At 58.0% G+C, this 11,478-nt stretch overlaps 1 protein-coding gene across 2 annotated transcripts; it reads right to left on the bottom strand.

Annotated features, from left to right (window-relative positions):
- On the bottom strand, positions 1 to 7,838 carry LOC100546675 (bactericidal permeability-increasing protein-like). Of its 2 annotated transcripts, none has more exons than XM_010722605.1 (16): positions 7,807 to 7,838; positions 7,559 to 7,707; positions 6,779 to 6,893; positions 6,326 to 6,454; positions 5,703 to 5,858; positions 5,250 to 5,313; positions 3,580 to 3,643; positions 3,195 to 3,286; positions 2,899 to 3,075; positions 2,627 to 2,686; positions 2,235 to 2,402; positions 1,985 to 2,052; positions 1,743 to 1,785; positions 1,403 to 1,466; positions 786 to 862; positions 1 to 520 (listed from the first exon to the last, which is right to left on the bottom strand). In XM_010722605.1, exons 1-16 carry the CDS (start codon positions 7,821 to 7,823, stop codon positions 467 to 469), a joined length of 1,497 nt encoding a protein of 498 aa, XP_010720907.1. In that variant the 5' UTR covers positions 7,824 to 7,838; the 3' UTR covers positions 1 to 466. The 2 variants fall into 2 exon arrangements, with proteins under 2 accessions (XP_010720907.1, XP_010720906.1); XM_010722604.1 differs by having other exon boundaries at positions 3,195 to 3,430.
- Between the last annotated feature and the right edge of the window lie 3,640 nt (positions 7,839 to 11,478).

Genomic DNA, 11,478 nt, shown 5'->3' on the forward strand with positions numbered 1-11,478 from the left:
TTGCTGGTTTCACCGTGATGTGTTTATGTGGGGGCTCCCTGGGCTCTGGGACCCCTCTGACCGAGCGCAGCACCACTCAATGAAGGCAAAGCACAGGGAGAAAGCGAAGGGGCAGCTGATCCAGGCTGTGGTCAGCCCAAGCAGCCGCCGTGTGGCCATGGCTCGCTGGGACCTGGGGGGTACAGGGTCCCCCCCGGCTGTGATGGACCCCTCAGCCCAGCCTGGGCCGTGGGGTTTGGCTTTGGCCCCCGCCCGCGTGTCTGCGGTCTGTGCTGAGCCGGCTGTGAGTCAGGCTTGGCAGGGGCCGCTTGTTTTCTGTCTCAGCGGCGGAGATGGCGGGGGGAGCAGCTGAGGCTGGAGCTGGGGCTGGGAACCAAAGTGGGGGACGGGAACAGGGTCCCCTGGGAGGGACAGCGCGGGGCAGGCTGAGGGGCCGTCCTCATGGTGAGAGCCCCTTTCGTCATCTTTATCTGTGCTCCCGGGGTGTGTAGTGCACATCTGCTCCGAGCAGCAGGAAATTCTGGGAAAAAGACAGAGGGGGTTGTGAGACATCTTTGCAGCTGTTTTCAGCCCCGCTCCTCTTCACCCGCCCGCTTTGTGCTGCTGCCATCTTCCGTGGCTAATTTTAGCTTCAGAAGGGCTCTGAAGATGTTTCACAGCTACACCCTGCCAGCAGCATGCAGCATCCAGCCAGTGGCACTCCTCTAGGACCTCCCCAGGCCCCTCAAGGCACCAGATTCCTTCTGCTCCCGGGATGGGCTTTGTCCAGGGCCCGCACTACTCACCTGGTGAAACTGCACAAGGATATTGGAGAGCTGTATTCGGTCCGGCAGCGGCAGTGGGAAACCTTCGGCTAACCTCTCTGGAAAAGACAACAACATGGCTATGTTAGGACCAGAGTGGGAAGCATGGGGCTGTGCAAAACAGGCAGATGTTTCCTCCAGCCCTTCCCTCTCCCTCCCAGTGCTGTGGGTAGGCAGAGTGGTTCCTCCAGGCTACATGGAGGTCTGGGGCTGCACGTTACTCTGTGCCGCCCCTCTCCAGACCCATGGCAGCCACCAGCCCTGCTCTGGGCTGATTTGCTCAGCAGTAACAAAAAGCAGTCAGTGGGGGAGAGGGTCTGGAAAACATTAGGATGTGTGTCAAACTCATTTTTTCCATTGTGTTCACTTCTGAATGCACGTCACAGCATGGAAAGAGGCTCCTGCACTCAGCTACCCACAGCCCGCCTCTGCCAGCCCCAGACAAGCTGGGCACTTTGCTGCATCCTCCTCTCTCTGAAGGTTCTACCCACTGAGCAGGCCTGGCAACAGAGATTTAATTAACAAGCTGGGCCTGCTCAGACAGAGTGACCTGGCTGGTGACTGTTCCCACAGCCCCATTCCTCTCAGCAGGTTATTACCATTAACACGTGGGAGCAGGATACTGGAGGCATATATATTCATTATTGACTGCAGCATTCGTACCTGGAGTTGCGGAGAGAGAAGAAAGGAAAAGAGCTTTAGCAAGTGACCAGACCCTGGAGGGCAATTAGGAGGAGGAAAACGAAGGAGCTTTGTGCCGTGCTAGTCGGGTGGGAAATGAATGAGGCAATGGTGACTCTGCTCCTGCTCCCAGGCTGAGACAGAAGTACAGTCCCAGGTCCCATGTTGGTGTGGGGGGAGGAGTGAGCCACCTTCACAGCCCCCAGCAGGCTCTCTCCTCCATGCTGGGGGCTCTGATCATGGTCAGGAACAGCCTACCTGGAAAGTGCCAACATCTGAATGCTTCAGAGAGAGCTTCATCCTGCACAGAAAGAAGTGGTGCAGTGCAGGCTGTCCCAGGGAAGGAGGTGTCCCCTCAGTGCCCGTGCCAGTCCCGCTTCCTCCAAAGCCCAGCTCTTTGCCTCCATCACATGTTCCATCCCCAGCACATTCCCAACTCACTGCCCTCCAGCCACCACTTAGCAGCAGCTCCTCCTGGAGCTGTCCTGCTCCCAGCTCACCTGCCCACGGTCAGTTTCCCAACGATGTGGCCAGATTTCACATCAATGGTGGCGGACACGTTGCCTGTCTGGGGAGGGAGGCAGAGTTCAGTGCCTGCCAACTTCACTCCAAAGCAGGCACAGGGGGCATTGTTCAGACAAGCCAAAATGCAGAGTCCCATGTGCACCCAGTGTGAAAATTGGAATTTGTGATCTTAAAGGGCTACCCATCCAGGACTGGCATCCCCATGCAGCCCAGGTCCCAACTCACCAAACTGAGGAGGAATAGATGGGCCAGGCTGGTGTTGGGAAGGATGGCATAAGCCTGGATGTCCACAACGGGCTGGAGTGAGATCCCACCTGGTGTGATGCTCAGGAACGGGGCAGAGGGAGCAGATAGCCTGAGCTTCATCAGCATGTTGGGGTACATCTCATCCAGCTGCAAGGGAGCAGGGGGAGGGAAGGAACCATGGCACACCCATGGGAGCCGCCTGTAGCTCCTTCCTGCGCCACCAGCCCATGTGGATGCTGCACCCAGAAGGGATGAGCAGCCCCTCCTCTGAGGTTGCTCCTGCCCATGGGGAACCCAGGGCTGTGCTCTTGGGGAGCATCCTGTGCAAAGCCTGTGCCGGGTAGAAGCTGGGGGACAGCACTGGGGCTCACCTGGGGAATGAAGGCCGCAAAGGTGGAGGTATTCAAATGGAATTCGACACCCTTTGGGATCTGTGGGAGGAGGATGGTCACTGCTGGGCAATGCAGCACAGGGCTGGGGCATGATCAGCCCCTCGTGTGTGTACTTCATGTGTGCATCTTGCGTGAGCACCGAGCACATCGCAGCCTTGCACTGTGCCTGCATGCAGCTCCACAGGGAAGCACAGAGGAGATGCAGAGGAGCCCTTGGAGCCAGCCAGTCCCATCCCGCCTGCCCTCCTCACCATGGAGTCTGTGATCTCGTAGACCAGTGCCCCAGCTGCATGGTAGGCAAAGCCAGCAGTGTTGAAAAAGTAGCTGGAGGCCCCGAAGTAAACCATGCGGTCGTGGTCAGGAGGGAGGGCCAGCACTGGCGGGGGGAAGGGAACAGCGCCACGATGTGCCAGGGAGAAGAATTCACCCTGGAAAGAGGAAGTGGGTAAGGAAGGAGCTGGGGGGCATTTGTGGCAGGCAGCTGACCCCAGCATCCCACCTGCCTCCTGCATCAGCCACCTCGAGTCTGCCCAGCGCAGGCTCTCACCTTCAGGTCTACATCCAGGGTCTGCGCAGTGGCCATTGGTGGTGCCACCAAGGAGTAATCGATCCCAGCCCTGGCATCTATCTTAGCCGTGACTGCAAGACATGGGGCAGAGGGATGAGTGAAAGGCAGACGGCACAGCAGAGCCGGGAGCAGCTTGCCTCTGCTGACATCTGCGCAGTGCCGTGCCCTGGCTTTCCCGAGCAGCAGAGAGGCAGGGGTTTCACACACGTTTGCTTCTGTTTAGAAATAAAAGGGACATTTCCCTCCTCATTTCCAGCCATGCAAACTAGTTCCTGGCCTGGAGACACTGCCTGGGTCCCCTCACAGAGGCCAAGAAATGCTGGGAGGGAGCGCTCCCTGAGCCGCATGCAGAGCTGTGCAGTACCTGGCAGGGTCTGGAGGTAATGCTGCAGATCGCCACCAACAGATCTGACCACGCTGTCGCAGACCTGGGGAGGCAAAAGCAGTGGAGCTCAGCAATGTGGCTCTACTGAAGTGGGAGCCTCAGGCACATGCTCTGCTTAGCTGCCCAGTGCTGTGTGTTCTTTGCAAAACTGGCTGAAATAAAAGAGTGCATAGCGATGTTTTCTTCTATTCCGGTGACGCATTAATTATTGGAGATACAGGCAAGGTTTATACCTGTAACCATCTACCTAGAGCTGGATTCCCACCCAGGTGAGTTGCATCAAGGCTCTTTGAAGGAATCTCAATTGTGCTTTCTGACTTCCTGCAGTCCTATAGTCCCTGCAGGAGTGCATTGTGCTGAGCAATGATGATTGGGCAGAAGAAAATGCAAGAGTTCATCTGCCCCCGTGTGGGGCAGCCCTGCGCTGTCGGGGAGGAGAGCAAAGCCCTCTGCAGCTGCCATCTGCAGGCAAAGCCTCAGCATTAGTGGGGTACTTAAATGCATGCTGATCGCTGGGACAGGAAATTACTGCTGGGAATGGTCTTGTAGATGGCCAGGATCATCTGCACAGGCTCTTCCAGTGTCATAATGGCACAGGAACCCCTGTGCAGGATCAGGCCAGCATCTGGCTTGCTGGCAGGAGGGTGAATAGAATAGAATACGGAGGATGGGATGGCATAGGATGGCATGGGATGGCATGGGATGGCATGGGAGCACTGCCCAGTTCTGCAGAAAGAGCTACCGGAGTTGGACCAGGCAGGGACAGGACTGTGCAGGTCCATGCAGTGCTCCCAGCCCTCTCCTTCACCCCACCTTACACGCAGAGAAAGCCCCAAAGGATTCACCCCGATGTTTGGTGAAGGGGCTGAGCCGTGCTGCCATGACAGCATTCTGAGCTGCTCCTTCCAGGAGGCATTGCAGGCCTTCCTGCACAGCCCCACAGCTCCCACTGCCAGCCCATCTGCTGCCACGGTTCTGGGTGCCCCCAGAGAGCCCAGCATGGCATCAGCCAGAGCCAAGTGCCAGGGCCAGAGCCCGACCTGCAGTAGGGTGGGATTTGTCAGCTCTGCAGCTGCCTCCTTCCTGAGCAAGGTTCACGGCCAGGGAGGCTGCGGCTTGTGCCAGCGAGCCTTGTAGCAATTATTGCTAACAGCTTGTTTCCATGTTTTGATGCAAGTCTCCAGCATACAGGCTTTCGTATGGAGCTGGAGGTACCGGGGCTTCCCTGGTGCCCCCCGTTTAAACAAGATTACAAGCAGCTGAAATGCAGAGATGAGAATTTCTACCCCATTGCTCCCAAACACATGAATGAGTGCAGGCCAATGAAGGGGCAGCTCTGAGCAGGTTTCCTCTGCTACACTGAGTTTGGCCGAGGCATAAGATCTAATTAGCTGACCACATGGAAAGAAAAGTCTTTGTTAATTAGCAGCCGATTATACTGGGCTTTGGCAAATGCTGCAGGTTTAGAATCCAGCCCGAGCCACACGATGCTGCAGGGACCATGGTTGGCATGTTCCTGCTCCTCAAAGCCTGCTTCCACCAGTCCTGCAGCGTGCTCTGCTTAAATCCGTGTGTGTGACCTGAGCCCTTGTAACATCTGCTGCAAGCAAGGGCTAAAGATGAGCAGGAAGCCTGGAGCTCGCACATACCTTGCTCTCCAAGATTTTCTTGAACCTGGACTCGACAGCACTGTAGAAGAGGTTGTACAGCCACCTGCAGAGAGGAGCGGAGTCAGAGGGTGCAGCCACATGTTTGAGCGGAAAAGGGAGACCCTGGGGCTGCAGGATGCATGGGAATGTCATTCCCACAGCAATCTGGAGTTAAACATTGCCTCGGGGTTTACATTTGCTACCAAAGCTGCTTGTAAAGAAGATGTAAACAAGTCTCGTGACAGCCTGGAAGCTTCACCCTTAAATGTGCAGCCACGGCAGGGCAAACTCAGAGCAGATTTGTGCACATGCAGCTGCAATTTGTGCAGAATAGGAAGGAATCACACTGCCAGCAGCTCTGTGTGAGGGTCAGCAGGTACCCATCTGACGGCCACCTTTCCCTCTCCACTGGGCTAACGTGGGGTCTCTGTCCTTTGCCGTGATGCTACGTACCCAAACTTGCCCGAGAAGTGGACGTCGACACTGGAGATGCGGGTGCTGCAGGCAGAGGTGCTCACAGTGGGCTTCCCCGAGGCATCATTGCCCAGCTTCAGGTCGATCTTGATGTAGACGTTCTTCACCTCCAGGTTGAAGGATCCGTGGTCCCGGCTGCAGGGGAGGGGGGACAACAGGGGACAGCCTGCCTCCAGCTCTGCCTCATAGCGAGCATCCGGAGAGGACTGGGGAGGCTTTTAAATCCAAGGAAATCAACTTGCATGGGAATACAAGCTAGGCAAGGCAGCCTTTAAACTGAAAAAGCAAACAGGGGGAACAGCAGAGAAGGAGGAGAGCTCTGCCTTGTGATTCTTGCCCCACAGCAGCTTTCCCAGCAGCAGCACTCTGACCAGCTGCATGCCCCAGTGTGGGGAGAGGCACCTGAAGGGTACCCCAGGGCCAGGGCTCACAGGCATTGGGATTAACGCAGTTGCAGCACGGCTGTGGGAATCAACAGGTCTGGAGGTAACGAAGCGAGAGCTGCCCAAAACACAAAGGCAAAGGAGAAGGGAGAAACCTGCCCAGATCCAGAGAGGAAAAGGCAGAGTGAAGGGGGCCTGAGCCAGGGGAAGGGCACCCACATGAAGTGAAACTTCACCCGCCAGTTCCCATCCACCTCGGCGAAGGCGTTGGAGATAGCGACCTGCAGCCCCACGTTGGGGACCAGGGAGATCCGTGAGTACGGCAGATGGAAACTGCGGAGGTCCAAGCTGAAAGGAAATGTAAAACGAGAAGAGAAATAAAGGCACCGAGTAGGATGTATGGCTGGGAGAGAGCAGCGTGGGCACTGTGCCAACAACATCCCCACTCCCTCCCTTACCCATGAGCAAAGCAGAGCCTTTGGGATCACAGTCCGTTCTCGTGCCCTTGCATTTGCCAGAGGTCACCTCTTGGGCTTCAATTGCCCTCACCCACAGTGCCCCCTCCCAGGAAGCAGATAAGAGCATCTCTGCATGCACCATGCCATGGGTGGCATGGGAGAACCTCTGTCCCCTGCAACCCCTCCAGCCCCGTGTGGCTATGTGAGGGCTCACCTGGAGATCTCATAGCGCACCTTCCCCAGGCGTCGGACTGGAAAGTCACCTGAGATGTCTGGCAGCTTCAGCTTGGCCAGCTCCTTCTGCAGGACAGTAATCCCATGCTGGTGGGCTGTGGGGGACAGGGTCACAGCTACGTGCTATCCTAGGGAGCTGAGAGTTATGCCCCAGGAGCACAACGAAAGGCTTAAAAGGAATGCCTGAGGAATGGCCTGGCTGCTCTGCACTGTGTGGCAGGGCTGCAGCACAGAGCCCTGCAAGTGTGGGTGCTGCCCAAATCTGTGCACGTCCTGGGGATGGTGCTGCCCAGGCAGCACAGTGGGGTGGGTGCCATAACTCTGCACCCACATGGGCAGGAGATCACGTCCCTTCCCATGCTGGTGGACCCGCAGGGTCAATGAACTGTGCACGCACAGCATTTCAATCCATAACAGCACACTGCTGGGACTGAGGCCCTGCCTGCCTCAATAAACCCAGCACGGGGCCCCATCCATCTCTGTCACCGTGCTTCTGGCACCTCCCCACCCCCTTCCCCAGCTTGCTGCTGGGGCTTACGGCTGCCTGGATGTGAGCCCCTGAGCCGGACCCCCAGCCCCACCAGCCCCACGCCTCCTCGAACTGGTGCCCTCCCCCCCCAGCACCTGTGTGCAGCCCCCTGGACTGCAGAGGGGACAGCAGCGTGGGCAGACGGGTGCATCAGGGCAATGTCAGCACCCGGCTCTGCACCGCAGCCGCCAGCACCTGCAAGAGAGGAGGGAGATCAGGAGCCAAACCCACCATAATCCAGACCCGCCTGGGTGATCCTGACCACGAAGCCGGGGTTGGTGGCTGCAGTGAGCGCCAGGCACACAGCCAGCACCGCTCCAAACGCCGCCAGGCTCCGTGCTGCCATCCCGGCCGCTGCCCGGCGCTCCCTGCCGGTGCGCCTTTATACCCGCGCCAAAGGGGAACCGCGGGTGAGGCAGGATGCAGAGACACGGCCGCAGCCCGAGGGGCCTCCCCGCAGCCCTCTGCTTCCTGCTCACCCGCCGCCCGCTCCCATGTGGCCAGGGAATGACTGCAAGGAGCAGGCAGCCTCCCCGCAGCACCCGCAGGGTTTGTGGGGCACTGTTACGGCTCCCTGCTGTGCCCTGAGGACAGGAACCCTGAGCTGCTCCACTCGTGGGGCTGCCCAATGGTCCCCCACCTTGGGCTGCCTGCAGCTCCCCCACCAGCACCAATGAGAGTGATGGAAGAAGCTTTAGGCTGCTTTCATTTCCCTTTCTGGAAGCAGCAGGACATGGCACAGGAAGTCCACAGGGGTTGATGTGGTCAGATCTTGTGCTGGATCCAGGGAAGTGCTCTGGTTGCCAGAGGCAACATCCCTGCATTGAGCGCTTGTGAAATGCAGCTCTTTCTCAAGCACTGTAGCCTGGTATGGCTGTGCCACAGAGCAGCTCGAGCCACAAAGCAGCCTAGGACGGCTTTGCTGGAGTCCCTGGCACATGGAAATCTGCTCTCAGCTCCTGCTGTCCTTCCTCCCCACAGTTCTGGACAGAAGCATTTGCAGTGGACCAGTGCACGGTCAGGGCACACGCTGCAGCCATCGTGTCCCCAAGCAGCCAGCTCAGTGTGTGCCCAGCCAGCTCTGCCCAGGATTGCAGGCAGGAGAAGAATCTTGCACCCAGGGCCACACATGTCTGGGTCTGCTGCACTCTGGGTCTGCTACAATCTGTGCTGTGCACCTCCAGGTCTGCTGCTGAGGCTGCATCGTGAGCCCCAGAGCAGCAGCAGCTGTGGGACCAGAGCAGGCACACAGGGACAACGTGGGACTGGTGCTGATTGGGCCACCAGAGTGGGACAAACAGCTTGGGAAGAGCCATGCACCGTGGAATGCCCACACACTGCCTGCACCCATCCCCAATCCACCCCTGAGCTCATTGTGCCCCCAAAGCAAAGGAGAAGTTCAAAAGCCAAAGCCCCATTTCAGCTTTTTGCTGGCTCCTGCTCCCCAAAGCCCAAAGTTCGTGCTGCAGAACAGTTTCAAAACACCATTTCAGACACACACCAAAGGAACCAGAACCTCTTCCATGAGGAGAAATGAAATTTCATGGGGAGCAACGTATTGAGGAAGCATAAGCACAAAGTTTTCCTTCTGGGCTTGAGCAAGTTTTAAAGTTGAACTTAAAAAACCTTTCTCACTGCACAAAGCCTGACCAAACAGTCCCATGTTTGCCAAGGAACAGCTGAAAGCACCTCTAACGCCAGCACTGAGCTGCACAGCTTCCTCCAGCCCCATGTGCTGCCCATCACGTGTGGGCAGTTCCGGGTCCCTCTCGGGGCTCTTTCCACATCTCCTACATGATGCAATGGCCAAAGCCATCCTGCAAGCACGGGGCACCGCGGGTCAGGCTGTGGGTCCACTCCATGGGTGCCACAACCGCACTGGAAATTCCCTGGGGCTGGGCAGCAGGTGCTGGTCACAGGGCATCGCTGCTGCCTGTGATCTGGCTTTGACTTGTGGCCGCAGAGCCGAGCTGTGGTCTGGCAAATGCTGCCATGGGGAAACGCAAGGGAAAAACCCAAGGGCACTTGGTGAGAAAAGTGAGAGCAGTGCAGCTGGTTCAAAGGGAACTTGGAACATGTCCACAGCTAGGAAGAAAACTCTCTCTTTATCTGCTTCCAGGCAGCAAGCCCGCTGCCAGAGAGGGCCACTGCGAGTGTCCCTAGAGCTGCGGGGATCTCACTCACATTTCTGCAAAATGCCATTGGCATTGGGGTGCTGGGAGTTGCATCGTCGGGGTGCCAGGAGCTGCACGATCTGCATGTTAGGAGCTGTCAGCCCAGTGCTGCTCACCCTCACCCTCTTCTCCCTGCCCTGGAACCCCTTGGTTTGGCAGCACCTGAGCACACAGCCAGGGTAGTGCAGGGCCCTGCACCACTGTTTTTCCAGCTGCAGGCTCAGTGTGACCTGGTCCCAGCTGTTCCTGGGAGCAGAACAGGCTCTGGGCCAGCATGGGGTCACCAGCTGACTCCAGTCCTGATGGCTGCATCAGAAACACACAGTCGGAAATGCTCAGGGACACCAGAGCCAAAAAAGCAGGGGACCCACTGGGTGCAGCGAGGAGTGTCGATCTGCAGAGGAGGACTGTGGGTGTGGGGACACAGCTGTCAGCAGCAGGGCTCCTGGTGGGATCCTGGCCCCAGAAACCCATCCCCATGCTGGGTTCTCCATCCCCACCCTCCCTGTGTCCCAGAGTCATGGTGACATCACAGGTTGCTGCAGAGCAGTCCTGCAGCCAGGGTGTCCCCCATCTGCTGAGGACTGTGCCTTCCACGGGGCACGTTGCCTTCTGACACCATGTCTGAGGGCCTCGGGTGGGGGACAAAAGGAGATACAGAGAGCAGAAGGGGGTGAGTTTTCAGCAAAGTAAAAATAAAAATGCACAAATGTTGACCTCAGGCAGAGCCCAGGGGACTGAATGGTGGCTCTGTGCGGGCAGCAGGGCAGGGTGAGGGGCTGTACACAGCCTGTCCCACAGCTGCTCGGGGAAACGGCATGAAGAAAGGGAGAGGAGGGTGAGCTCATGGGGTCAGGAGCCATGGGGCACTGGGGGCCTCTGAGCTCTGCCCTGTGTGGGACAGCTCAGCCTTCAGCAACCCACTGGTCTGGCTGCCTCAGGGCAGCGGGGGGTCACAAGGTTGGGGGAATGTAGGGCTGGATCCTATCCTGCTGAGCACAGCACTCTGATGGGAAGGCAGCTCCCACCAGGCCTGCTGTCACAGCATCATGCTCTCCTGCTCGCCTGTCCCTATGCTGCAGGAGCACCCAGCCATCCCCCTCCTGCCTGCGGCCGCTGCAGGTTTCCAAAGGTTCTGGAGCCAAAGTGAGTTCTTGGGCTCACTTCAGAGGTAACCAGGCAATTAGAGATGGCCAGAGCATGAGCTCATACTCCCTCCTACCCTCGCACGCAGTGAAACTATAAAAAGGCTGAAGCAGAGTCTGTGAACCAGCACAATTAAAGGAGCAATTGGCAGCTGCTGGGGGGAAGGGAGGAGCTGCCCGGTGGCCCCAGTGCAGGAGGGTTCCTGGGGCTGCACTCAGCTGAGTGCAAGGCTGGGGGTCTGGAGCTGTGTAGGGGCTGCAGTGCAGCTGTCCCTCGTGTGCTGTCCCTCTCCAGGCTCCAAGCTGTGCCCGCAGACACGCTGTGTTGTGGTGGCTGCAGCTCATGCACAGGGATGGAGCATCACTGCCAAGCAGCAGCCCACTGCCTGCACAGCCCTGCTCACACCTGCGGCTTTGGCTCACGCACTGAGTGCTTTTGTACAACTTTTGGTCACTCAATCACACGTTGTGCCCTCCAACAGGTACTTTCCAGAGTTGAATCATCCCAAAGAGCTGTGAAAGACACTTTTCTTCTGCTCTACTTTTGAGCCAATCCAGGAAAGGAAGCTCCCGAGTTTTGAATACAAAACAGCGAGAAGTGTTTTGTATCAACACAGCCCGTGTTTATTTAGAAAGGGAAAATCCACCGCAGCTCGTCCATGCCTGCATGTACGAGCACACGCGCACAGTCGTGCATTTCTCCCCGCGTTGTTCCTCGCAGCCTGGGACGGGACGTGCTTTGGCCCCGGAGCCACTCCGTGTGCGGGGACTCCGCGGGGCGGCGACGCAGAGCAGAGCGGGGCCGGGCGGTGCGGGGCGGTGCGGGACGGGG

Source organism: Meleagris gallopavo, chromosome 22, assembly GCF_000146605.3.
Source record: "Meleagris gallopavo isolate NT-WF06-2002-E0010 breed Aviagen turkey brand Nicholas breeding stock chromosome 22, Turkey_5.1, whole genome shotgun sequence".
Lineage (NCBI taxonomy): Eukaryota > Metazoa > Chordata > Aves > Galliformes > Phasianidae > Meleagris > Meleagris gallopavo.

Coding starts and splice junctions, on each gene's coding strand:
- LOC100546675 (XM_010722604.1), bottom strand. Junction 6,455..6,778: donor GTGCGCTATGAGATCTCCAG/GTGAGCCCTCAC, acceptor ATTTCCTTTCAG/CTTGGACCTCCGCAGTTTCC. Junction 863..1,402: donor CCTGCTCCCACGTGTTAATG/GTAATAACCTGC, acceptor TGTCTTTTCCAG/AGAGGTTAGCCGAAGGTTTC.